Source organism: Lepidochelys kempii, chromosome 5, assembly GCF_965140265.1.
Source record: "Lepidochelys kempii isolate rLepKem1 chromosome 5, rLepKem1.hap2, whole genome shotgun sequence".
Taxonomy (NCBI): Eukaryota; Metazoa; Chordata; order Testudines; family Cheloniidae; genus Lepidochelys; species Lepidochelys kempii.
This window is the reverse complement of record NC_133260.1, coordinates 132,642,823-132,670,767: the sequence shown is the minus strand read 5'-3', so window position 1 is coordinate 132,670,767 and position 27,945 is coordinate 132,642,823. Positions and strand designations below refer to the sequence as shown.

Here is a 27,945-nt window from a genome sequence, read left to right as displayed (position 1 = left end):
ACAAGATGCAGTGTGGCAAAGAGCTTAGTAAGGAAGAGGATATTCATAGCTACATTTGACAGGATTAAACTTTTTTTTATTAAATGAAGGATATAAACACCATAATGGTTCAGGCCATCAGACAGTGCCTAACTGATGGGGATTTAGGAAGAACCGTCCTTTCAGAAAGCTTATGCTCAAATAAATTGGTTAGTCTCTAAGGTGCCACAAGTCCTCCTTTTCCTTTCAGACAGATTATTCAATGCTTTTGCACTATGCAGTTGCTTGCACCTTCCTCTGAAACATCTGGTCCTGGCCACAGTCGGATGGACCATGGGTCTGATCAAGTGTGGTAGCTCCCATTTTCTTGTTCCTCCCTTTGGCGTGCTCCATGGCCCGTCAGGGACTGAATGCTGCAGATGTGAGGCTAGCCCCAGGGTCAGCACTGACGGGCTAGAGATCCAGACTTCAGTAACGACCTGAGGAAACAAAACAAAGACTCTGAGGCATTATACTAACAACTATATTGTTTTGTAAGAGGGCTCTGGAAACAACCTGACCTAAACTTAAAAACATGGTGGTTAAAGTTGTCATAATAACTTTGACAACTGCTTTCTGTGAAGGAGATAACCACACCTTAGACTCAATAAACGCTGTAGCTCAGGGTCAAGGATATCACAGCAAGCCAGTTAAAGAAAAGAAGTTGAATGTATATTATTAATGTTGTAGAATAAAGCACTCAGGATCCAGGAAGTGCCAATATTAAGGAAACAGTATCTTCATAAAAAGAAAAGGAGTACTTGTGGCCCCTGAGAGACTACAAACCCTCTCCCTGTAGGATCACAGTATTAGAACAAAAAGAAAAGGAGTACTTGTAGCCCCTAAGAGACTAACAAATTTATTTGAGCATAAGCTTTCGTGAGCTGCAGCTCACTTCATCGGATTTTTTTTTTCCCACTGAATGCATCCGATGAAGTGAGCTGTAGCTCACGAAAGCTTATGCTCAAATAAATTTGTTAGTCTCTAAGGTGCCACAAGTACTCCTTTTCTTTTTGCGAATACAGACTAACACGGCTGCTACTCTGAAAAGTATCTTCATACTACAGACTGGGAACTGAGACACAGAGATGAAGGACAAAATTGGCAAAAGAGTCCATTCATTTTGGATGCCTGTTTTGAGCCACTTAGGGTCGGACTTTTTTAAAGGCACTGAGTGTCCGTGATTCCCCATGACTTCAGTTGCAGTTGTGAGCACTCAGTGCTTCTGAAATTCAGGCCCCAGGTGCCTTGCGCTGGACACCCAGAAAATGAGGAACCCATAATTAGTGACCTCCTGTGAAAAGTTTGCTTTAAGTAACTTGCCCAGCCTCACAAGGGAACTGTGGCAGAGGTAGGATAGAATCTGATTTCCCCCAGGACAGCATTCAGCTGCCTTAACCACAAACCTGTCCTTCATCGTCCTGTAATCCCCTGCCTCCTTCACTGTACGCCTGGCAGCTTTGCCACAAATAAGGCAGGGGCACAACAGTCTCCTTCACGGCACAACCCTGATTGAGCCCCAGAGTATGCTGTGGAAAAGATAGTATATGGTCATACTATTAAACGCTGTCTTATAATGGATGTGCACAGTGGGGGGGCTAACGTAACATGGACATTTGTGGCATAGCCAGGAATAGAACAGACATTTCCTGGGTCACAAGCCAATGCCTTAACCACAAGGCCATCTTTTCCCTGCTGTAACTCCCTTCTTTTTACATTGTCCAACCTCCTATGGGGAAACTCCTTGTTCACTGAAGAACCCTGCTGAAAAGTGTGTACTTAATATCCAGCTGCACCTTTACCAGCAATGTCTCCTCTTGGTTTAAGTCCCAAAAATATAGGTAGCTTTTGTGCCTGTCTGCCTCAATATTCAGTGCCTGTAATGTTTTGTGGGGTGGCTGATTGGTCACAAGTCTGAAAATAAAATACAACTGAATATTTTTGTGTGATTTCTTTTGGGGTGGCTGCAAAGATCCATACTTTGTCACTAAATCCTGATTATAGGATCATTTCCTTTAGACCCTTATTGCCAATAAAAACCCTCCTTGGAAGTCTGTAGATTCTCTGTGTGTAAGTTTGGTCTCCTTCAAACATTTAGCATGAGTGTTTTAAGTAGTGGTGCATTAAGAAATGCAGTACAGTCCTTACCCCTGACCCGCACTTGCCCCTCAGATGCCCTGAGAACCTCAGCAATTGGGACTCTCGATTAATCGCAGTTAGCTCATGCAATTAACTAAAAAAATTAATCGTGATTAAAAAAATTAATTGTGATTAATCGCAGTTTTAATTGCACTGTTAAACAATGGAATGCAATAACATTTATTAAATATTTTTGGATTTGTTTCTATATTTTCAAATATATTAATTTCAATTACAACACAGAATACAAAGTGTACAGTGCTCACTTTTTACTATTATTTTGACTACAACTATTTGCACTATAAAAAAAATAAACAAAAGAAATAGTATTTTTTTCAATTTGCCTCATACAGGCACTGTAGTGCAATCTCTTTATCATGAAAGTGCAACTTACAAATGTAGATTTTTTGTTGTTGTTACATAACTACACTCAAAAAACAAAACAAAGTAAAACTTTAGAGCCTACAGGTCCACTCAGTCCTACTTGTTCAGCCAATCGCAAAGACAAACAAGTTTGTTTACATTTATGGGAGATAATGCTGCCTGCTTCTTATTTACAGTGTCACCTGAAAGAGAGAACAGGAGTTCGCATGACACTTTTGTAGTCAGCCTTGTAAGGTATTTACATGCCACATAGACAACACATTCGTATGCCCCTTCATGTTTCGACTATCATTCCAGAGGACATGCTTCCATGCTGATGACGCTCGTTAAAAAAAAATGCGCCAATGAAATTTGTGACTGAACTCCTGGGGGGAGAACTGTATGTCTCCTGCTCTGTGTTTACCCGCATTCTGCCCTATATTTCATGTCATAGCTGGTCGGATGACGACCCAGCATGTGTTTGTTTTAAGAACACTTTGACTGCAGATTTGACAAAACACAAAGAAGGTGCCAATGTGAGATTTCTAAAGATAGCTACAGCACTCGACCCAAGATTTAAGAATCTGAAATGCTTTCCAAAATCTGAGAGGGACGAGGTATGGAGCATGCTCTCAGAAGTCTTAAAAGAGCAACCCTCTGATACAGAAAACTACAAAACCTGAACCATCCAAATGCATCTGATAAAGTGAGCTGTAGCTTACGAAAGCTTATGCTCAAATAAATTTGTTAGTCTCTAAGGTGCCACAAGTCCTCCTTTTCATCTAAAAAGAAAATCAGTATTTGGTTGGTGGCATCTGACTCAGACGATAAAAATGAACATGTGTCAGTCCGCACTGCTTTGGATTGTTATCGAGTAGAACCTGTTATCAGCATGGACTCAAGTCCTCTGGAATAGTGGTTGAAGCATGAAGGGACGTATGAATCTTTAGCTACAACAATGCTATGCGAACGCCTGTTCTCACTTTCAGGTGACATTGTAAACAAGAAGTGGGCAGCATTATCTCCAGCAAATGTAAACAAACTTGTTTGTCTGACCGATTGGCCGAACAAGAAGTAAGACTGAGTGGTCTTGTAGGCTCTAAAGTTTTACATTGTTTTATTTTTGAATGCAGTTAATTTTTATACATAATTGTACATTTGTAAGTTCAACTTTCATGATAAAGAGATTGCACTACAGTACTTGCATTAGGTGAATTGAAAAATATGATTTCTTTTGTTTTTTACAGTGCAAATATTTGTAATAAAAATAAATATAAAGTGAGCACTGTACACTTTGTATTCTGTGTTGTAATTGAAATTAATATATTTGCAAATGTAGAAAACATCCAAAAATATTTAAATAAATGGTATTCTGTTATTGTTTAACAGCACGATTAATTGCACGATTAATCATGATTAACTTTTTTAATCCCTTGACAGCCCTATCAGCAATTACATGTTGTTGGTTTTCCAAAAATTCAATATTATAGCTAAAGACTGGGTTTTTAAAAAACTTTTCCCGAGCCCAACCATTTTAAAAAGCGGAAGTCAGATCCCACCCAAATAATGAGAGATTAAAAATAATTAATTTGTTTTTTTTTTAATGTGCTTTGTGTTTTTTGAACCTTTAGGGGGTCACATTTTTACTGCAACCATGAGGCTATTAACTCTTTAAAAAAAAATGGAAGCTGAGAGTCTCATGTAATTACTTGAATCCAGAAGCTGGGGCTTTAAGAAGAAACACCAAATATTATGAGACTGGCAATAACATTGTGAGAAATGGTAATGCTGGTGCATCGGGATACTGAGTTCAGTTGTTTTTCCATCCATTTCTGTTCCATTAACTCATTTCAGCCTGTGCTAGCAGCTGCTCTGTCCTACCGTTGTAGCTTTCAAGGTAACGACCCTAGAGATTGAGCCATCTCATTGGCCATCTGTGGGCACTACAGCAGTTTGTAATTAATAATCCTTTGTGCTGAAGTCTCCCAGGACATGCTGGATGTTATTCTTGAACTTTGTCTTGTTCCAAGGGTATTGTTACGTGCAGGCCTCTGAATTGGTGCAGGATGATGGCGTCTTCTCTCCAGCCTGCGAGGTAGTCTAGTGAAGCCTGCCACCATTGGATTTTTAGTTTTTATGCATTTTTAGTTACTCTGTAGACTTCACAACACTCCTAACCATTTGGAGGAGTTGGCAGTGTTTGAAAAGATGGCGTTTAAGTTTGAGTTACACAGTATTGCCAACCTGAAGTGTTGAAGTCAGGACCCAAAATATCATGAGACTTAAAGAATAAATCTTGTGTTCTTTTCAGTTGCTGTCTGATCTTTGAGGTTGTTAGAGTTCATATTTTCAAGCTTTTTTTTTTTTTTAATGAATGCTGGGATTCTGACATAACCACAGGACTCCAGGCGCTGGGAGTTCAAAAAGAATACTATCGGGAGTTTGTGATAACATAAAAAGAAAAGGAGTACTTGTGGCACCTTAGAGACTAACAAATTTATTTGAGCATGAGCTTTCGTGAGCTACAGCTCACTTCATCCGAGTGAGCTGTAGCTCACGAAAGCTCATGCGCAAATAAATTGGTTAGTCTCTAAGGTGCCACAAGTACTCCTTTTCTTTTTGCGAATACAGACTAACACGGCTGTTACTCTGAAACCTGTGATAACATAGTAAGAGTTGGTCACAATGGAGATAGCACGAACTTCTTTCCCGTTGGCTGTCTCTCTCCACCTCCTCCTGTAAATCAATTTTCCTTTCATACATCTCCCAGCCCTTGCTCCCCTTTCTTTCATGTAAATTCTGGAGGTTTCCTGGTTTCAGCTAAAGGGCATGGGAAGTACAGGCAATATCTTTGTTGCTAGCAGACAGCTTGAAAATCCTGAGGAGAGGTGCCAGGCAGAGCAGGAAGATCAATGTAGTCAATCAACACAGAGATTTGGATATTTGCTGTACCATTATAGAAGAGTTGTACTATGATTATGCAAATCCTTCTATTTTGGCTAATAAAGGCCATCCACCAGTCGGAACCAATCAAGGCACAGGGAATTGCATCATTTAGAAACTAAAGAACTGCAGAAAAAAAACCTATTTGTGAGCGTACAGTATCCCTGCTGTCTGATGGGCTGAGTCAGTTCCATTTCTGTATGAGACGAGATACTCTTGATACAACCAAATAGTTTGTTACAGTATTGTTAGAGGGACTTTAAGATGACACTCTAGGTGGTTCTGTGCCTTTGAGATGGTTAAGTTAGTAAGAAAATTCCATGACTCCTGCAATTTGTTGTTCAGTGACATACACTAATATTCTGTATCAACAATGGTACTTTCCCCCCTTAAACAGTTGTTTGTTTTTTTTTGCTTAAATTTGGGACAGGAAAAAAAAAGGAAAGCATAAGTATAAATTCTTCAATTTTTAAATTTAAAATATAGCTTATGAACAGTGCACAGGCTTGGAGGCAATTAAAACATAAGAAACCTGTCTTTTTGGTGCAGTCATTCTTGCATCAGAGAAGATGCGCTATAATGTGAAAGTGCCATTGTGCCTCTGTTACTACAAGGCCAGTATTATACTCTCAGAACTGCCTTTGTACTCTTGGTTCTTTTGTGCTGATGAATCTGATTATAATAAAACAAACTCCTGTTAATCATAAATATCTCCCTGGAAATAATCTTCTCAACTATAGAAAATCCCTAGTGGAGCTATTTTCTATAAGCTGCCAAGTTGGACTCCTTAGCTTCTGTGATAGAGTGAATGAGACTGCAGTTCCCTCATCAGTTTCATAATGCTCAGAATGCTTCCATTTACATCTCCGTGTGCAATGCAGGGCAGCGGGCTGCCCGGAAATTTGAAACTATTTTGATTCCCGTTGACTAGAACAGCAGCAATCGAATTAGCTTGTATCATTATAGATAAACTGATGATCTATGCATACTCATTGACGAATGGGTAACTGCTGGAGCTACAGTAATCTCTGTGAGTAGGCGACTCTGTTCAAATAAATATATATTTAGCTAGTTAGCTAACAGAGAGAGAGAGAGAGACATTTTTGTAAAATATTCCTGGGAAAATGTCTTTCCATATTTGTAATGTGTATTTGATGATGATTATTATTATTATAATTTTTTTGCTTCCTAGCCTTTCCTTTATTATACCATGACCAAGCTCCTGTGTTAGATTGAAATTTGATGGTTGATTATTTACATATGAAATATCGTATTTATGCCAGTGCAGGTTAAGTAATGGATTCTTTAAATCTCTAGGCATCAAAAAAGTGCCAGCTGCTCTCAGGCTATATTTTCCCAGTGTCTCAGCTTTCCTTGCGTACACCTCTCTTGCTATTTTAGCTTAGAGCCTTTTTATTTTTTATTTTGCTTTATTGAAAGAAGCAACCTTAAATGGAAAGTAGAAATTGGTGTTACCTGAAAGAGGGTATCCTTTCATCGTTTATTGTTCTGCTTATCTTCAGCGGAGCACCTGATTTTGCTGTTCCTTTTCTAGCCTTATTTGTAATGCAGTCATGTTGGGGGATGGGGGCTAGGCAGGATATGCTGGGAGCTGTAGCAAGACATGATGCTGTGGTGGTGGATGGGAAGAGGGGAGGGGTTTCCCTTAAAGAACTCGAGCTCCTTTAAACCCTGCTACCTGAAATAAGGCGTGTGCTCCACTAGCATTATCACAGGTTTCAGAGTAGCAGCCGTGTTAGTCTGTATCCGCAAAAAGAAAAGGAGGACTTGTGGCACCTTAGAGACTAACCAATTTATTTGAGCATAAGCTTTTGTGAGCTACAGCCCACTTCTTCAGGTGCATTATAGTAAGCCTTTTTTAAGAACAGGTGGTTGCTGGTTGACCCTCCAGAATGTGTTCCTGCAAAGAATAGAGACCATGGTAAAGTTCACCGTGGAAGTTGGTCCTGTAGGCCATATCAGAAAAGGTTATTGCTTTGATTGCTTATTTCACATGTTTTCTTTAGGAGCATTTTAGATTGAAATTAGTTTGAGGTAATCAATTTGCTGTTTCTCCCTGGGACTCCAGTAAAGACTCCTATTTACAGTAGGGCTCCTTCACAACACTGGCAGTGTAAAGGGACCTTGAAATGGGCTTTATATTGGAAGAGCAGTATAATGGGGGATGTAATGTAAATGTGAATAAGACCCTCAAACTCGTAGTTTTTGCTTTAGCCCAGTGAGTCTTTTAAATAGCACTCCTTTATTCTTTGGATGCACCGTAAAGCTTTGGCCATGGGTTTGCTAGGGATTAGGTTACTCATGGAGTTAATGAAAAAAATGAAAACATCAGAAACTTTCTGTGAGTTGTTTACTGCTTTACCAAGCAGCTGCCTTGTCACATAGGGTGTGTGGGGAAGCTCACAGCTGTGCCCTATATTCATTGCCTGAAAACTAAGCTCTGCACTGTTTGTCTTGGATTGCTTCAGAAGCAGAGATGGCCTTTGAGACTGACAAATCCCTTGCAAGGGTTTTAGGTTTAAAACATGGTCACTAATTGTCCTTGTAGCTTACCTGTTACAGTCAACATGCAGCTGGTTTGTGAAACTCACGTAGGCAAAGCTGAATGCATGTTGGAAGCATTCTGGCTGCTTCTAGAAATGCGTTTTCTAAGCAGTTCTTCAGCATATGAGAGGAAGTCATGGCCGTTTAGATGTGCTTAGGCAAAAATTAAGGGACTGTAAGGGACTCCTTATAAGTAGAGCCCTGCAAGCCTGTGGATATCTGCTTTATATCAGATGCGGATATCCGCCGGCCATTTTTGCAGATTGGATGCAGATACGAAACAAATAATTCAGCCTATCCGTGTGCTTAGGCAGTTGTTAATAAATATTACTGCTTAGAAACTGTTCAGCCTCTGCTTAATGGGAAATTGGGCCTTCTTTCACTCTCCTATACATTTGAAAACCTTTGCTGAAGAACTAGTAGGTTAAAAAACTGGGTCAGCGTCTGCCTATTCCTCTTTTAAAAAGTCCATTTGGTCTATCTTTGGAGATAGGGCCACAAACTGTGTTGCCACGATGCACGGCTAAGGACATGGTAGGACTATCTGAAAGAGTTGGATGCCATTAATAACTTCCCTACGAATTTTTATCTCAGAGAGATGAAGTAAACAGAATCTAGCTAGTCACAGTTATAGAAGAGCCTTTGACTTCATTACTTTGGGGCTACATGGCAATTAGACATGGGCTGTGAAATGGGATCTAAATCCAAAACACTCCAAATTTGTTCAAATTTTTGAAATGTAGGTCCATGTCCAATTCCAGATACATTCCCCAGGCCCACGTCCGAGTAGGGGTGGGGTGTGAAGCCAGGAGATGGTTTCGATTTGGATCTCAGCATGTCTCAGTATTGTAATAATAATTGATACAACTGGGATCCAAAACATGCTTCTAGTTTTCTTCTGAATGACTAAGTAAGTACTCAAGGCCAGATTTTTCCAAAAGTGCTCAGCCTCAACATAGGCACCTAACTGAAGTGGCCAGAGATTCATAAGTGTTGCCTCCAGCAGCTCCCATTGAGAACAGTTGAATTAGTGTTGACTGAGAACAATGGGAGCTGCTGGGTGCTTAGCTCTTTTGAAAATCTGGCCATCAGTTGTCTCAATTGCTTTATTTTCATCAGCTTGAAAAACAAGACAGAAAACCCCCAGCCTTCATGTGTGACACTAGATTTAATCTTTTACTGGAAAGTTGTAAAGTGTGATGATAAATGTCCATGTGTCACTGCAGTTCGGCCTTCAGTTATACAGGTTCTGAAAAGATGAGGGTGTAGTGTTAGAGAGTGTCATGGTTCATTAATTACCTTATCAACTAATTGGAATCTTTCTAGCATTTCCCGTTTTGTTTGTCCGTACTCATGGGATATGTGGGATCTAACCAGTTGCTTTCCATACCATTGCTCTTTAGAACAACTAAAAAGAGAAAATGACAATAACATTAATGTATAAAACACAAGGTAATAAGGGCCAAAAGAAATCTGATGAGGTTCAATAAGGATAAGTGCAGGGTCCTGCACTTAGGACGGAAGAACCCAATGCACAGCTACAGACTAGGGACCGAATGGCTAGGCAGCAGTTCTGCAGAAAAGGACCTAGGGGTGACAGTGGACGAGAAGCTGGATATGAGTCAGCAGTGTGCCCTTGTTGCCAAGAAGGCCAATGGCATTTTGGGATGTATAAGTAGGGGCATAGCGAGCAGATCGAGGGACGTGATCGTTCCCCTCTATTCGACATTGGTGAGGCCTCATCTGGAGTACTGTGTCCAGTTTTGGGCCCCACACTTCAAGAAGGATGTGGATAAATTGGAGAGAGTCCAGCGAAGGGCAACAAAAATGATGAGGGGACTGGAACACATGAGTTATGAGGAGAGGCTGAGGGAGCTGGGATTGTTTAGCCTGCAGAAGAGAAGAATGAGGGGGGATTTGATAGTTGCTTTCAACTACCTGAAAGGGGGTTCCAAAGAGGATGGCTCTAGACTGTTCTCAATGGTAGCAGATGACAGAACGAGGAGTAATGGTCTCAAGTTGCAGTGGGGAAGGTTTAGATTGGATATTAGGAAAAACTTTTTCACTAAGAGGGTGGTGAAACACTGGAATGCGTTACCTAGGGAGGTGGTAGAATCTCCTTCCTTAGAGGTTTTTCAGGTCAGGCTTGACAAAGCCCTGGCTGGGATGATTTAACTGGGAATTGGTCCTGCTTTGAGCAGGGGGTTGGACTAGATGACCTTCTGGGGTCCCTTCCAACCCTGATATTCTATGATTCTATGATAATGCACACATCATGGACAGATGTTAAACCTCCAGATACCTACTTTCTTCAGTTCTCTCATCTGGCATGTGTCCATGCTATTCATGGGCCACTGGGACCCTGTGAAGCTCAGCAAATATTTTTGGCATTCCTAACTTGGCAGTGGTAACTTCCAAAAAATATGCTTCCCCAACACTCAGATGTAAAAAGCCCAATTTTACAATGCAGTAGCATTCAAAAAGAGCTAAATACAATAGCATTTCTTTGCAGTGGGCTTGCAGAAGCAATGCAGCTAATCTGGGAATGGAGCTAATACCCTTAACAAGTAAATGGATGTACCCAATAGACAAATACACTCTCTTTCTTTTGTGTAGGTGGACAAGGAGATAGCACTCTGCTCCCACATAACGTCTCCAATGAATTTCCAGAATATGGCACTATGGAGCAAGGTGCAGAAGCACTGAGGAGTTCATCTGAGTTTCTAGCAGAGGCTATAACATGCAGTCCAGAAAGGAGGGAGGATGACCAGTTGCCTACTCTTCTTGCAAGTGGCACTTACGCAAATGAGCCAAAATCTTGCATTGAGGTATCACTGCTACCATCGAAAGAAGAAACTTTGCCACGTACTGATAGACAGACTGGGATTATGAAAATTTCTCAAGAGCTAGAAGCTGCAAAAATACAGAAGGGAGCAAACGCTTCTCTTTGTTCAGAGCTGCAAATGGAAAAAGAAAGGAATATTGGCAGCCAAGACGTACAGGCAGCCAGAGAATTGGTTCCAGCAGGCCAAGAAAAACCCTCAGACAAGCCTCTTCCATCTGAAGTAAGAGCTGAGGAGAAATTGTATTTGATCATAGAAAAAGATCTGGCTGCAATAGTAACTGGAGAAATGCAGTCAGAGTCCTTGCAAGCCATCAATAATAAAACTGAGGAGGTCCCCAAAGTGAAGGAGACAAGCTGTCACAGACCATCTGTACCAGCCCTGGAGGCAGATAGCAAAGTTGGGGGCGTTATCAGTATTCTGGGGGAGGGATGGTCAGATTTTGAGAAGGAATTTTCAGCGTACAATCCAGGCGAGATGCAAGCGGGTCCTGGGAGGAGGATATCGAAAGAGGCAGCTGTGAGCAAACATGTAGAATTTCAAGGGGTGGAGATTTTATGGATACAGAAAGCAGAGGAGCAGAAGGGAGTGAAGCATTCAGCGCTAGAGGCCAATGCACACTTACAAAGGGCCGTGTCTGTAGAAAAGAAGTTCTCCAAAGCATCAAGCCATCCCATTCCAGCCCCAGTTTCCTCAGGGTTAGTCACTTTGTCTGAGAGTGTTTGGAACGAAGCCCAGGCAGATTTCAAACCAGGAGTTGGCTCGGAGTCCTTTTCTCTAGCTTTGCTAGCTGAAGGTGGGGAGGATGGAGTCTTTGTGAAGGATAAACTTGCTGAAGAAAAGAACCATGTGCTAAACACAGACAGTGAAAGGTAAGAACGTTCTGTGGGGCAGGGACTGAATTCCCACGTGTGGGCCATGCCTAACACACCGTGGGAGTTGCTGCTATGCAAATGACTGATTAGATTATTTGCCTGCTGTATAGAATGTTATGGAGATGACTGTAGTGATGGCACCGTTAATGTGGAGTTGAGGGTTGCGCTGAAGCAGAACTCAAATCCGTCTGTTCCACACTTCTAATGTTTGAATTTAGTCTCCAAATTGGGCACGATAACTCTAGAGGAATTCTGTGGTTTGCCCTTTACACAACAAAGACAACATGAAGAAACCCACATGGGCACAGTTAGGTCCCAGATAACTGTGTTGACTAAATATACACACAGGCAAGGCCTAGCCACATACATACTGCTGCTCTGGCTGATTTCTGGCAGGGTTTTAAACATAGAACACAGTGAGTGTTTCCAGACGGATCACAAATTATTTAAAGGGATACCACCCTATTCCTATACAGTGCAAGAGGATAGTGGCATTTTTTTATATTACATATATAAAAAAATTGCGAATGTTTGTTCCTTATTTAAATTGTGTCCTGTTTTCTTCACATTTGTTTGTATTCCTCTTGGTGAACGACGATAGGGCCTGCCTGCGACCCTGCACACACATTCTGATCTTAGATCAGATGCCAGCTGTTTTTTGAAAGGCTCACATTAAAACATACATGGAGTCAGTCCTTTTATTACTCAGAGTCCTTTGAGTTTTGCCATGATTACCAAAAGGAATGGTTTTGTAGTGTTGCTTATTCTTGTGATTTTATCACAAATCTCATGATATTTATTGGATTTCTTAAAGCACCAAATCCTGGAGCCATGTGAATATGTGAGAATTTCAGCTGTCATTTTAAAACAAAAAGTTTTGAGCCCTCCTGGTTGTGGAGAAAAGCTTAAAAATGTGATCCGAGTGCACCTTGAAGGCTCAGAAACCAGAAGACAAAAAACCCCTCAAATGTATTATATTATGTTTTTAAAATCTCATGATTTTTAAGCCATCTCATGATTTTGGGGGCCCTGGCTTTTGATTTTTGAATACTTGGAGATGATTCCCTGATGAGAGGCAAAATACCAGTGGGGGAAAAAGGAACGCTTGAAAGATGTTCAAATCTTTCTTTTTGTTAAAGTTTCCTGAGCAGCTGTAGGCAGGCTGCACAGCATGGAACGTGAGGGTGGGCACTGGGGCAGGGATGTGGGTTGTGGGATTATGCGGGGCTTTGGCAAAATGGGGGGAGCTGTGTAGTGCTGGGGCCCAGAATTTGAGGAGAACAGGATTGTATGAAGCGAGGGCTTGGTATGGTGAAGGGCAGGTCTGTGTCTCTAGTCCAGTGGTTCCCAAACTTGTTCCACCGCTTGTGCAGGGAAAGCCCCTGGCAGGCCGGGCCGGTTTGTTTACCTGCCGTGTCCGCAGGTTCGGCTGATCGCGGCTCCCAGTGGCCGCGGTTCGCTGCTCCAGGCCAATGGGAGCTGCCGGAAGCGGCGCGGGCCGAGGGACGTACTGGCCGCCGCTTCCAGCAGCTTCCGTTGGCCTGGTGCAGCGAACCACGGCCACTGGGAACCGCGATCGGCTGAACTTGTGGACACGGCCGGTAAACAAACCGGCCCAGTCCTCCAGGGGCTTTCCCTGCACAAGCGGCGGAACAAGTTTGGGAACGACTGCTCTATGCAAAGGCATTGGCCTTAGAAAGGCTCTGCTGGTTGCTCTCCAGCACACCAGACCACAGCTCCAGGGGAGTCGTTATTTCTGTATGGCATGTTCAGTGTGTCAGGGCTGATTCCCCACTCTGGCACTTCGAGTGCAGAAGGTGGGGACCCGCAAGGATTCTAAAAATTAATACTGGCCACTTCAGGCTGGTATTAAAATCCCAAGGTCACAGCTTTTCTCTGACCTTGGATGGGTAGATGCTGCAACCCCTCTACCTCCTTTTTGAGAACCCAAGAAGGCACACTTGGGAATTCCTTCCTGTGGGGTACCCTCAAGCCCTTTCACCCCTCTCTGGGTAAGAGCTGAGAAAGAAAACAAAGAAAATGGACTGTTGCCACCAGCTAATTAAACAACAAACCTCTTAGGACACCAAAAATCCAATCCTGTTCTTAAAAAAGGTAAATTTTATTAAAAACAAAAAGAAAGAAAATACGTCTGGAACTTAGGCTTTTGCTAGATTTAAAAACTCACTCACAAAAATTAAACATCAAGAATAACCTTCTTGAGGTTCAGATTAAAGGTTACAAGCAAAACAGAAGCATTTGGGGTTAGCACAGAGGAGTCCACAAGCCATAAGAAATAAACAAAATAAACCTAATTGCGTCTTCCTAGACATTTCCTGATGTACTTACATATCTGGGTTTCCAAATAAGCAATTTCTAGTTATGATTCTGATGAGTTTCATACCTGGCCTTCAGCTTCTCACAGCATAACTGCTGCCCTGTTCCCCTCTTCCCCGGAGAACAACAACCGCAGACAAAGGGAAGTTTTCCCCCAATTTTAAAAAGTACTAGCAGTCCCATTGGCTCTTTTGGTCAGGTACCCACTCACTTCTCTTTACCTATGCATGCAGTCCGACTTTTTAACCCTTTACAGAAAAGCAAGTAGAGAACAGCTACCAAGAGGGATTCTATAGCTAACTGGCTGGCTGGATGTCCACAAAAGGGAGCTACCCCCCTCTCATTTATCACACAGCGCATCAAGAGCACCCCATGGTGCTGCTGCTTCTGTTCACCAGGAAGTATAGGTGGCAGCTTCAAGAAAGCCTTCAAAGTGCTGATTTGGTGCTGAGGCACCAATCTCCATCCCCTCCTTCCAGAGTGTCTACATAGCATTGTTCTCTGCCCGCCACCAACCAAACCCACTTTATCAATTACCTGGTTCCTCTGACTTCCCCAATACCAGGAGAGCTATTTCAGGGGCTACTTAGGCACCTGAAAACTCTAGGTTTTTTGCAGATGATAACTTAGAAATTATCAGAGGGGTAGCCGTGTTAGTCTGAATCCACAAAAACAACGAGGAGTCCGATGGCACCTTAAAGACTAACAGATTTATTGGGGGATAAGATTTCGTGGGGTATTTATTTGGACATAAGCATCTGAAGAAGTGGGGTTTTTCCCCCGCAAAAGCTTATGCCCAACTTAGAAATTAGCTGACAACAGCACTGAATCTTTAAAGAAAGAAAAAAATATATAGACAAACATCAATTAAAGATGTGTGATGAGGTGTACCTACCCTGCGCCAGCCCTGAAAGGGTTAACTCTGCTCTGCAGGCAGAGGAAGCCCCGCCCCGCCGACCCTGCTGGGCATGCTTAGCCTGGAGGCAGCATATAAAAGGTAGCAGCCCAGCTCTGTCTGGGGAGGCTGCTGATGGGGAAGGACGCAGGCTGCAAGCTCTCTGCAGGGAGTTGCTACAAACCCCGACTATGGGACTGTGGCTCACAGAGTTCCTGACTGGAGACTCCAGGCTGCCCGACAAGCCCAGAGAAAGGATGGTACTGGTGGGAGCCCGGCCATTTGGGGACCTGGGGAGTTTTGGCGAGGGGGAAAGGGTAAGAAGCAGCCCAGGGGTCTCGAACTTTTTGCCGGTTAGTGAACCAGGGGATTGGTCAGCATGTTTTGGGAGGATCCCCACTGACTCGGTGGTGAGCACCACCGCCAGGGCCCTGGGCCGGGGCTCGGAGGAGCAGGGAGGGCCCGAGTCCCCTTACCCAGAGCGCCACACTCCCCTGAGTGGTGCCCCACTCCCCCAACAGGCCAACTGGCCGCACAATCTCACAGAGGAGGGCTACTTCACTGACTCTGGCCATTGGGCCACGCTGCCCTGATGGGAAGGGCTGCTCACTGACTCTGGTCGCTAAGTAATACTACCCCATGTTACAGTAAGGGTCATCGGTGTAGGACCTGACCGGCTGCAGAATTGCCTACGCCCTTCCATCTAACCCTATGTGACCCAACACCTCGTGATGGGATGTACCTAGCCCACGACAACATATTTTAAATTGATATGTAAATTTAGAACAATCAGGAGATAATACAGCAAGATATTCCCAATGCCAAGCCTTGAGGTACCAGTTTTGGAGCCTTAACATAGATATCAGAAACACAAGTTACTCATTCTCAGATTAAATTTTGATCGATTAACTGGGAAGATATTTTTACTTCCTGCCCTGGCTTAACCTTGAAAGCCAAATTGGGTTCTTTCTGCTTCTTTCATCTTCACCAGTACTGCAGTTCACAATTCTGTTGATGTGTGAGGCCAAACAGAATACAGCTTGCTTTCCTTGTCTGATAGTGGTTCCTGCACCATTAAGAATAAAAACATGTTTGTAGCCATAAAAACGGGGACTTGAGTTGAAATGGAAAGTAGAAGTATTTGATCGTGGTGACGTTTTTACAGAGCCACTTTTCGGACCACAAGTGGACTTTAAAGAAGAAAACAACATTTATTATGGTTAGGCTGGACATACAAGATGTGCCAATGAACAACCTTTTATCCCTCAGCGAAGTCATTAGCTAGGAGAGGGTGCGGTTCTGAGGGTAGAGTAGCAGAATGGGCATCAGGGCTGAGATACATTTCCAGCTCTTGTCCTTGTCTACTCTACCACTTACTTCAGTATAACTTATGTCACTCGGGGTGTGAATAAGCCACCCCCCCGAGCGACGTAAGTTACACCAACCTAAGCGCCGGTGTGGGCAGCGCTCTGTTGGCGGAAGAGCTGCTCCTACCGACACAGCTCCTGCTGCTGGCGGAGTTGGCGTTGTTATGCCGAGGGGAGAGAGGCAGAGAGTGTCTTCACCAGATGTGCTACAGTGGCACAACTGATGTAGCGCTGCTAGTCTAGACTAGCACTAACCTCTCCTGACATTTTGTGGCAAGTCAGTTAAGGGGACGCTGGTTAGGTTTAAAATTTTAATGTATATTCCTACTTTGTTACAACTGAAATAATTACAGAAAAATCGAGATTACTTTTTATCAGTTAGGCTACTTACTTTTTGCAGTTCACCAAATTTCAAATAGATTATTTAACTTTTGGAAACATCCTACTAGGGCAAGGGCCCGTGAGTCTTTACTGCACCTGCCTGGGGCTCTCCAGATGTTACCCTACTACAAATAATAGTAGACTAGAAACTGACTTTAAACAGGAGTGAAACTGACTCTTTAAAGGTTTCAGAGTAGCAGCTGAGTTAGTCTCTATTCACAAAAAGAAAAGGAGGACTTGTGGCACCTTAGAGACTAACCAATTTGTTTGAGCATAAGCTTTCATGAGCTACAGCTCACTTCATCGGATGCATTCAGTGGAGCGAGCTGTAGCTCATGAAAGCTTATGCTCAAATAAATTGGTTTGACTCTTTAAAGTCACTTTCACTTCTGTTTAAAGGCTAGTTGCTTTCCAGAAGGCTCTTAAACACAACGCTATGGTGATTGAGCCTCAGTTCTCACTGGAGAATAGCTAAAACCAAACAGCAAGAAAATTCCACATTTTAATGTTGAGAAAAAATTGAGTCTTGTTTATTATTTAGAGAGAGTGTGTGTGTGTGTGTGTGTGTGGAGTACCAGGAAATCTGAGGGAAGGTAGACTGCTTGTTAGAAGTCTGACGAAGACCAAACAACCTCACGTGGTTGCCTTGAGTTTCTGGAGTACCTCATCCCTATTTGACTTAAGAGTTCTCCAAGGGGAGGTTTAGAACCCGTGTATGGCCATCTGCAGAGAGGCTGAACGGCGCTGCACATTCCACTTCCATTTTGATACTACCTGTGTGGGTGTTTACCTGTGTTTTTTCTATGTTGTATTCGTGTATTAGGTTGCTTTTAATAGAGATTTGTATTAATTTTTCCTCTAAGGCTCTTATGCTGCACTGGGATTGTGTGGGGCTGGGTTGGTTCCAGGGATATGCCCCCTCCATGCCCTGCCCCCCCGGCCTCCGCACCGCTGACTGGGACCTAAGTTCCTGGTGAAGCATCTTATCTACTATAATTCCTTTTGTGTTGCAGTCAGTAGAGGTGCTGTGAGAGGGGGGAGCTAGATATGTCTGTGACTCATACTCTAGCTCCGAAAAGCACACTGTCTCTTTCACTGAACACAGCAAGGTGATGTTGTTTCTTAGTAAACATCACTTTTTCTTTTCTCCTGAATATTTTTTCCTCCCTTCTCAGAACTGTAGCACACCAGCGAAGAAGACTGTGTTAGTTCTGTACTCCAGCATGGCACTGGAACCAAAGTATCAGTTCTGCTTTGTATTCGAATAACTAGAACTCAAGACCATTGAGTTCCTTTTTATATGTGTGACTCACTCACAGGGAAAATAAGCAGATTTACTCAACAGTTCTAATCGAACAAAACTTAAACCGACTCTTTTTGGTTTATTCCTAGGATCATGGAGGAGGAAGAAGCAGCCACAGGAGGCTATGGAGATGTCCTTGGACAAAGGCATGCAGAAGTTTCCATTGATGTGTATAGCTCACAGTTTGAAAACATTCTAGACAATGCTTCTTTATATTATAGTGCGGAATCCCTGGAGACTTTATACTCGGAACCCGATAGTTACTTTAGTTTTGAAATGCCACTCACTCCGATGATCCAGCAACGTATCAAGGAAGGCAGTCAGTTCTTAGAAAGAACTGCTTCAGGACAGGAAGATGTCTGTAAGCTTCCCACAAATGGTGAGATCAAGAGTCAATGTGGAGAGATCTCCAGTGGACTAAGGGATGGAAGTGACACCCTCTTCAGAAGAGACGTCACAGAGGTTACTTATTTGGACAGGTAAAAAAAAATTTTTTTTTAAAGGGCATTTGCTTCTGCAGCATCTCTCAGAATTCATTTTGGAATTCTTAATGCTGAACTTTTTAAAACAGGGTGCATAACTGTGTCCAGTGAAATAAATAACGCAGGGAAAGAGAGAAGCCAGACAGACTTGCTTTTTTGCAGAAATGGACAGATTTCACACTACCAACTACTTGTAAGCTTAGCTGTGATGTCTATGTAACTACCAGTAGATGGCCTGTAATGTGACATCTCAAGAAGGTGAGGTTTGCCAGAAGGCTGTCAGTGTGCCAACAGCCCATGCGTCTCAGATCATCCCCAGTTGTGCCTGATTTTGGAAGCAGTAATTTTATGAAAGACTTATAAAAACCCCTTGATCTGAATCGTAAAGGCATGTGTGGACAATTAAATATCTGGCACGAAATCCTGGCCTTCTTGAAGTCAGTGGGAGGTTTGCCATTGTCTTCAGTCAAGTCAGGATTTCACTCCCCTTCTACCCATGGATTCAGAAGTACTCAATTTCCCACAGGTTGTCAAATGCCATTTACTTCTGTATGTTAGAAACTGTACAAGAGAGAGTTAGAGGAGTATTTAATAATTTGTCACAAAGTACAAAAATACTACACGCTGCCTGTTATGCAAGGAGAAAGACAAGGAAGACAAACTAGAGAAGAGTGATAGGGACAGTGCAAGAGGATGCAGTATATTTGTAGGCAATTCCTTGTTTTTTGGAACCCCTGTCTGGTCAGCTAGACATCATGCTCTGTGCTGGGTTGGAGGCTGAAGAGTGCAGGGTGGGGGTTGGGAGGAGGAAAGAGAGGCAAGTCAGACACAGAAGCAATAACTCAAATTGTTTTCAATCTGCCAGCCTATCAATAGCGGCAGGAAGCCCTGGTGCTTAGAGTGGCGCACCAAATGTTACAGGTGTACAAATAACAACAACCCCGGTTTACAGATGAAGCTACAAATGAGTGTTGATGAGGGGAAGCTCAGATTGCTGCATGAGCCACTCAAGAAGGGTTTAAAAGGCTTTGCTGCACAAAGTGGAGAGATGGAACCAAAAGTAGACTGACGCCAACCAGGCTGAGTAGGTCGGGGTGTTGTCACAAAGGTAGGCTTGAGAAAGCAGTACACACGACACGCCATGCATTCTGGTCCTTGAGGAACAGAGAGTCCAGGAAGGACTGGACTGCTATGATCTTGCCAGGCTGTGCATGCTAGTGTAGGGGGGTGGACACCTGCTCGGGCCCAGGGGGGTTTAAGATAGCCCTGGGAGAGGGTGGGGCAGGGGAAGGTAGTGGGGCTGATTGGGGAAGCAGCCACAGCTGGGGGCCATACCCCAATCAGGGCCCAGCTGGCTCTATAAAGGCTGTGAGCCAGAAGCCCAGGAGCACACTCTCTCTAGCTTCTGAGAGGGAGGGACCTGGTTGCAGGGACCTAAGCAGAGTACCTAGATTGGAGCAGGGCTGGGGAAGGGCTTGAGGAGTTGGGGAGCTCCAGCCAGGAAACCCCCAGGCTGCGGCCTAGTATTAGGCCCAACCGGTACTGGGGTGGCAGGGAACAGCCAAAGGTTAGGCAGAGGCAGCAGGTCCAAACCCAACCTTGCCTGGGATGAGTGGCTCATCCTGCAGTCTGCCTCAGGGCCCGGGGCTAGCTGGTGACTGGCAGGAGTCTACGACTGAGGCAAGGTAGGTCTTGTGGGTGGGGGGTTCCCCTGGGAGGGGGAGATGCAGAACTGTGGGGTACTGCCAGGGGGCAGCACCCAGTGAAAGGGGCACTAGGGTCCTGGGAGGGACATGGGAGCCAGTAGCAAGGCGAGACACTGGCCTGAAGAGGGCGCTCTGGAGGCTGGAATGCTAATTCCCTGAGACAACCAGCAGGAGGCACCGCCGGTGAGTCTGCGCCCGGTTTCAGAGTGGTGGAGAATACGGGTGTAAGCAGTCCTACCCCGATACAAGGGCCAAGGGCGTGGGCAGTAGAACTATTGCCTGAACGGGAGTGACCTGGGGGATGATGGACCCTGGGTACACGGGGGTCTTCTATGGGGAGGCCCCAGGTGCAGTCCCTGGTTGGGCCCCGTGGTCAGTGTGCTGGAGGAAGGGGGCTGACCACCGGCTGGGGAACCGGGGTGGGGGCAGGCAATGGGACATATGGGAGGTGCAGTGGGCCCTCCATGAGAGCATGGGCCAGCTGGTGAAGGAGGAGGAGCAGCGGCCCCGACAAAGATCCTCCAGCAGGAGTTGCGGAGGTAACGGTGGTAAGTGGCAGAACAACAGACGTCTTACGCCTGCAGAAGGCGGGGACATTTAAAAGGGGATTGTCCCTGCTGGGACAGGGGCAGGGCACCTCGCCTGGAGGAGAGACAGGGACAATTCCTGTGGACAGGCAGCTGGGTGAGGGAACCTGGGCAGCTGCCAACCTGTTTGGCCCTTCTGCCTGCAGGCCCCTCATGGTGGGCATGCCCAGGCCAGAGGGACACGGAAAGGTCCAGGGCAGCAAGGAGGCAGAGGGCCTGCTGGGGCTGCTGGACACTGGGCCACATAAGGAGGCACTGCCCCCTCAGGGGAACTGAGGAGAGGCCGGAGGAGGTGCCTGTGGGCTTGGAAGGACCAAAACTGAAGGAGGTGACAACAGGGATGGAGGGAACCCTGCAGGAGGTGGGAACCCAGACCGTCAAAGGGCCAGTCGCTGAGGATGAGACCCAGATCACGCCCCAATCAGGGCCCAGCTGGCTCTATAAAGGCCTGAAGAGGGCACTCTGGAGGCTGGAATGCTAATTCCCTGAGACGACCAGCAGGAGGCGCAGCCAGTGAGTCTGCGCCTGGTTACAGCTAGGATACAGCGTGTGCATTGACTTCACTTCTTTTATTACTTCTGTGCTATGCTCAAAAAGTTAACCCTTAGAAATACTGTCTGCTATTGAATAAAGGTTATTAAAAGGTCAAGCTAACTGTACAGGGACACTCTCAGTAGTTTCGACCCATCATTTAGTTATTTCTCCCTTCCTCCTCCAATTTTTTTTTTTTAACAAGCCTTGGACAATGTTGTACTATTTTCATAGGTTCATAGATATTAAGGTCAGAAGGGACCATTATGATCATCTAGTCTGACCTCCTGCACAATGCAGGCCACCGAATCTCACCCACCCACTCCTGCAATAAACCTCTCACGTATGTCTGAGCTACTGAAGTCCTCAAATCATGGTTTAAAGACTTCAAGGTGCAGAGAATCCTCCAGCAAGTTACCCGTGCCCCATGCTGCAGAGGAAGGCGAAAACCCCCCAGGGCCTCTTCCAATCTGCCCTGGAGGAAAATTCCTTCCTGACCCCAAATATGGTGATCAGCTGAACCCTGAGCATGTGGGCAAGATTCACCGGCCAGATACCCAGGAAAGAATTCTCTGTAGTAACTCAGAACCCACCCCATCTAACATCCCATCACAGGCCATTGGGCCTATTTACCATGAATCGTTAAAGATCAGTTAATTGCCAAAATCATCTTATTCCATCATACCTTCTCCTCCATAAACTTATTGAGTTTAATCTTGAAGCCAGATAGATCTTTTGCCCCCACTGCTTCCCTTGGAAGGCTGTTCCAGAACTTCACTCCTCTGATGGTTAGAAACCTTCATCGAATTTTCAAGTCTAAACTTCCTGATGGCCAGTTTATATCCATTTGTTTGTGTGTCCACATTGGTACTGAGCTTAAATAATTCCTCTCCCTCTCTGGTATTTATCCCTCTGATATATTTATAGAGAGCAATCATATCTCCCTTCAGCTTTTTTTCTGTTAGGCAAAACAAGCCAAGCTGTTCGAGTCTCCTTTCATAGGACAGGTTTTCCATTCCTGGGATCATCCTAGTAGCCCTTCTCTGTACCTGTTCCAGTTTGGAATCATCCTTCTTAAACATGGGAGACCAGAACTGCACACAATATTCTGGATGAGGTCTCACCAGTGCCTTGTATAACAGAACTAAAACCTCCTTATCTCTACTGGAAATACCTCTCCTGATGCATCCCAAGACCGCATTAGCTTTTTTCATGGCCATATCACATTGGCAGCTCATAGTCATCCTGTGGTCAACCAATACTCCAAGGTCCTTCTCCTCCTCCGTTACTTCTAATTGATGCATCATCCCCAGTTTATAACTAAAATTATTTTCATTAATCCCTAAATGCATGACCTTACACTTCTCACTATTAAATTTCATCCTATTACTATTACTCCAGTTTACAAGGTCATCCAGATCCTCCTGTATGATATCCTGGTCCTTCTCTAAATTGGCAATACCTCCCAGCTTTGTATCATCCACAAACTTTATTAGCACACTCCAACTTTTTGTGCCGAGGTCAGTAATAAAAAGATTAAATAAGATTGGTCCCAAAACCGATCCCTGAGGAACTCCACTGGTAACCTCCCTGCAGTCTGACAGGTCACCTTTCAGTATGACCCACTGTCGTCTCTCCTTTAACCAGTTCCTTATCCACCTTTCAGTTTTCATATTGATCCCCATCTTTTCTAATTTAGCTAATAATTCCCCATGTGGAACCGTATCAAACGCCTTACTGAAATCTAGGTAAATTAGATCCACTGTGTTTCTTTTGTCTAAAAAATCTGTTACTTTCTCAAAGAAGGAGACCAGGTTGGTTTGGCATGATCTACCTTTTGTAAAACCATGTTGTATTTTGTCCCATTTACCATTGACCTCAATGTCCTTAACTGCTTTCTCCTTCAAAATTTTTTCCAAGACTTTGCATACTACAGATGTCAAATTAACAGGCCTGTAGTTACCCAGATCACTTTTTTTTCCCTTTCTTAAAAATAGGAACTATGTTAGCAATTCTCCAGTCATACAGTACAACCCCTGAGTTTATAGATTCATTAAAAAGTCTTGCTAATGGGCTTGCAATTTCATGTGCCAGTTCCTTTAATATTCTTGGATGAAGATTATCTGGGCCCCCCGATTTAGTCCCATTAAGCTGTTAGAGTTTCGCTTCTACCTTGGATGTGGTAATATCTACCTCCATATCCTCATTCTCATTTGTCATGCTACCATTATCCCTGAGATCCTCATTAAAGACTGAGGCAAAGTATTTGTTTAGATATTGGGCCATGCCTAGATTATCCTTAACCTCCACTCCATCCTCAGTGTTTAGCGGTCCCACTTCTTCTTTCTTTGTTTTCTTCTTATTATTTATATGGCTATAGAACCTTTTACTATTGGTTTTAATTCCCTTTGCAAGGTCCAACTCTGCTTGACTTTTAGCCTTTCTCACTTTATCCTTACATGTTCTGACCTCAATAAGGTGGCTTTCCTTGCTGATCCCTCCCATCTTCCACTCCCTGTATGCTTTCTGCTATTTGAAGTAAATAGGCACAAAGCAATTGCAGACATGCTGCAAACAGCAAGAGGCCAGAAACCTGTATAGATCCCAACACTGGAAGCCCTGAATTCCACAGAAGTGCTGCTCAGTGGAATTGCCCCTAGACATGACAGCAAAAAGTCAAGGTAAATTGGCAAATCCCTGTGAGCAGTTGTTACATTACTGCAGCTCCTAGCAGCCAATGAATAGAAAGGACCTGTCTGGGAAGTGCCCAGACTAGCTGTCAAGGTTCCTTCCCCACTCTAAACTCTACGGTACAGATGAGGGGACCTGCATGAAACCCCCCTAAGCTTATTTTAACCTAAGCTTTTAAAAACTTCCCCAACGTACAAACTATTTTACCTTTTGCCCTTGGATTTCATTGCTGCCACCACCAAGCGACTAACAGATATATAACAGGGAAAGAGCCCGCTTGGAAACGTCTTTCCCCTCAAAATCCTCCCCAAACCCTACACCCCCTTTCCTGGGGAAGGCTTGATAAAAATCCTCACCAATTTGCATAGGTGAACACAGTCCCAAACCCTTGGATCTTAAGAACAATGAAAAAACAATCAGGTTCTTAAAAGAAGAATTTTAATTGAAGAAAAAGTAAAAAGAATCACCTCTGTAAAATCAGGATGGTAAATACCTTACAGATAATCAGATTCAAAACATAGAGAATCCCTCTAGGCAAAACCTTAAGTTACAAAAAGACACAAAAACAGGAATCTACATTCCATTCAGCACAGGGTATTTTTATCAGCTATTTAAACAAAACAGAATCTAACGCATATCTGACTAGCTTACTTATTAAGTTCTAAGACTCCATTCCTGTTCTGTCCCCAGCAAAAGCATCCCACAGACAGAGAGAGCCTTTGTTTCTCCCCCCCTCCAGCTTTGAAAGTATCTTCTCTCCTCATTGGTCATTGTGGTCAGGTGCCAGCGAGGTTATCCTAGCTTCTTAACCCTTTACAGGTGAAAGGGTTTTTCCTCTGGCCAGGAGGGATTTTAAAGATGTTTATCCTTCCCTTTATATTTATGACACTAGCCCTTCAGGATATGTTTACACTGCAAGGTAAGACCAGGATTAGTAGAACTCAAGTTAGCAGACCTTGGATATTGTAGCCTGTGGCTTGAGCATCTACCCTCCTGTGTAACCCAGGCAATTGTTGAACCCTGGGTGCCAACCTAAGTTCCCTCTAAGCTGTGCAGCTGCCTATTAAGCCCACGCAGGGGCTCAGGGCTGTGGCAGGGAGAGATGCCTCTACTCCAACGCGGAGCTGGCGCAGCGGGGAGAGGTACTCCTCCCCGCCGGCACCAGCTTGGACCTGCCCTGGACTTGCCCCAGCCACGGGAGAGAGCCCCTCCCTCAGCCCAGCCCAGCTCCACCGGAGCTGCAGCAGCGGGGAGAGGAGCCTCTCTCCCGGCCCCGAGCTGCTGCGGCGAGAGAGGGCTGGGAGGGGGAGTCCTCTCTCCCCACTGCAGCCCCTGGGCAGCCCGTACCCCCTGCACCCAACTCTCTGCCCCAGTCCTGAGCCCCCTCCCACACCCCTAACTCCTCATCCCCGGCCCCACCCCAGAGCCTTCACCCCTAACTGAAACCCTCACCCCCTTCACCTAACCCTCTGCCCCAGCCCTGAGCCCCCTCCTGTACCCCTCATCCCCGGCTCCACCCCAGAGCCCACACCCCCAGCCAGAGCCCTCACCCCCTCCCACCCCAACATTCTGCCCCAGCTCTGAGCCCCCTCCCACACTTTGCTGTGTAGACCTACCCTTAGGTTAAGTCTCTCTGAAAGTCAATGGAATGTAGGTCCCAGAGCACTTAGATGCTTTGGAAAAATTTGCATCTGCTGCTCAGCAAATGGGGGTGGGAGATAGGGGGGGGGTTTGAAAACATTGCTATGGAAGCCTTAACTTTCACTTCCTCAGTTTATTTTAGATTTGCAACCATTATGTTGTATTTGCATACAACACGTTTGAATGTTTACCGCTAATTTTCTCCCCATCCCTTTAAAAAAAAAAGGTGTGTGTGTGAAAAGAAACAAATACAACCATGAAGTTGTGTTGTTTTTTCACTTCAGAAGCTGGAGCACTCTGTTGGCAAGGTAACACAAACCCACCTCTCAAACTAGGTACAGGAAATCGCAAGCTGCAGTGTGGCATTAGGTACACACAGCACTGCAGACAATTAACATTATTAAAAATCTCATGAAGTGATAACACATCCTACAGTTCATTAGGACACACGTCCTACAGACATGTATGTTGATGTTGTTAAGGTCAGAGTTAAAGCTGTGCATCATAGTGGAATGGTGAGGAATGTGGTGTGTGTGACGGGTTCAGTCGCAGAGATCTCCTTGCGACTGTCACCGGATGTGCTGAAATTACCTCTGAGCCCGTTTTCCCTGCCAGCTTTGAACTTCCAGAACCTTGTCTTGTTGAACCAGACATGCTAGCCTGCTGCAACACAGACCCAGGGTCTGGTCCATGCCCCCAAAGCTGCAGACTTAACTGAAAACAGCTCAGCAGGTCACCTATCTCCAGCACTCAGATACCCAGTTCCCAATGGGATCCAAACCCCAAATAAATCCGTTTTACTCTGTATAAAGTGTATACAGAGTACATTCATAAATTGTTCTTCCTCTATATCCCTGATAGAGAGAGATGCACAGCTGTTTGCTCCCCCGGGTATTAATCACTTACTCGGGGTTCATTAAAAAACAAAAGTGATTTTATTAAGTATAAAAAATAGGATTAAAGTGATTTCAAGTAATAACAGACAGAACAAAGTAAGTCACAAAGCAAAATAAAACAAAATACGCAAGTCTAAGCCTAATACATTAAGAAACTGATTACAGGTAATATCTCACCCTCAGAGATGTTCCAATAAGCTTCTTTCACAGACTAGACTCCTTCCTAGTCTGGGTCCAATCCTTTTCCCGGGACAGTCTTCGTTAGATCCAGCAGACCTCTCAGGCGGTAAGCAGGGTTTTCTCATGACTGGCCCCTTTTCTCCTGCTCCACCGCCTTTTATAGTTTTGGCACAGGGTGGGAATCTTTTGTCTCTTTGGGTCCCCTCTCCTCCTCCTAAATGGAAAAGTACCAGATTTAAGATGGATTCTAGTATTATGTGACATGGTCACATATCACTGTAAGACCCCTAGTCTCCATTCGCCAGGGGCTGGCCCACACATACACAGGTAGGCTTTAAAGTAACCTAAGGCCATTTACAACTGATTTTCTGGAGCACCTTTAATGGCCTCCACTTAATATGTTTACATCAGTGATACAAGTTTATGTCTTATTCTCCTCACTACAGATATAGAAATAATACATGCAAACAAATAGGATGAACACACTCAGTAGATTACAAGCTTTCTAATGATACCATACAAGGGGTATTTAGAGTAAAGCATGTTTCAGTTATGTCATATTCAGAAGCATATTTCCATAAAGCATATGGAGTGCAACATCACAGTGTGTATATTGAGTTACTGCACATGTAAGTGTGGGGTTTTTTTATGGAGGGATGGAATCTGTCAGTAAGAGTGGTGAATGGGATGCGTGGGTGTGAAGGAGTTTTAAAGTTGTATGTCATAACTAAGAACAAAGAAATGTCCAAAGATTTGTGTGGGTGGATCTTAACTGTTTTCTAATTGTGTGTGTGTGTGTATTTTCTAGGCAGAACTGGAAGCTTCTCCTACAGATAAGGTTCCCAACACTTCTCATTATAAGACCCCGTTTGTGATTACTGATTACTTGTCAATTTCCCCATGCCAGGTATCTGCCTCACATTGAATTTTATGGGAATTTTTCAGTTAAAATGGTTTGGCCATGAGGTTGTGAAAAAATACATTGTTTTGCCAGCTTCTGAGTTTCCCTAACTGGGTTCCCTGGCCATCTCCTCTCCTGAGATCTTCCACTAGTCTCTTTGTGTTCCTGGCTTTTAACCAGTTTCTCAGCCTGGGGTACTTGGACCCCTAGGGGTATGCAGAGGTCTTTCAGGAGGGGTACATCAACTCATCTAGATATTTGCCTTCTTTTACAGCAGGCTACAAAAAAGCACTGGCAAAGT

At 44.2% G+C, this 27,945-nt stretch overlaps 1 protein-coding gene and 1 long non-coding RNA gene across 8 annotated transcripts in view; one reads left to right on the top strand and one right to left on the bottom strand.

Annotated features, from left to right (window-relative positions):
• Positions 1–27,945, top strand: part of PSD3 (pleckstrin and Sec7 domain containing 3) — a 177,166-nt gene that overhangs the window by 18,148 nt on the left and 131,073 nt on the right. For 5 of the 7 annotated variants that reach the window (XR_012159160.1, XM_073345935.1, XM_073345939.1 and 2 more), the window contains exons 3-4: positions 10,645–11,743; positions 18,119–18,508. Coding sequence is in view for 5 of the 7 variants with exons in the window: in XM_073345935.1 (XP_073202036.1) it covers positions 10,645–11,743; positions 18,119–18,508 (1,489 nt within the window). In the remaining 2 variants the exon portion in view is untranslated. Of the gene's footprint in view, positions 1–10,644; positions 11,744–18,118; positions 18,509–26,930; positions 27,651–27,945 lie in introns of those variants that run through there. The other 2 variants (XM_073345940.1, XM_073345941.1) reach the window with 2 other exon arrangements.
• LOC140911878 (uncharacterized) lies at positions 55–7,059 on the bottom strand. The gene is made up of 2 exons (XR_012159161.1): positions 6,940–7,059; positions 55–458 (listed from the first exon to the last, which is right to left on the bottom strand). It is a non-coding gene; the product is annotated as an uncharacterized lncRNA (long non-coding RNA).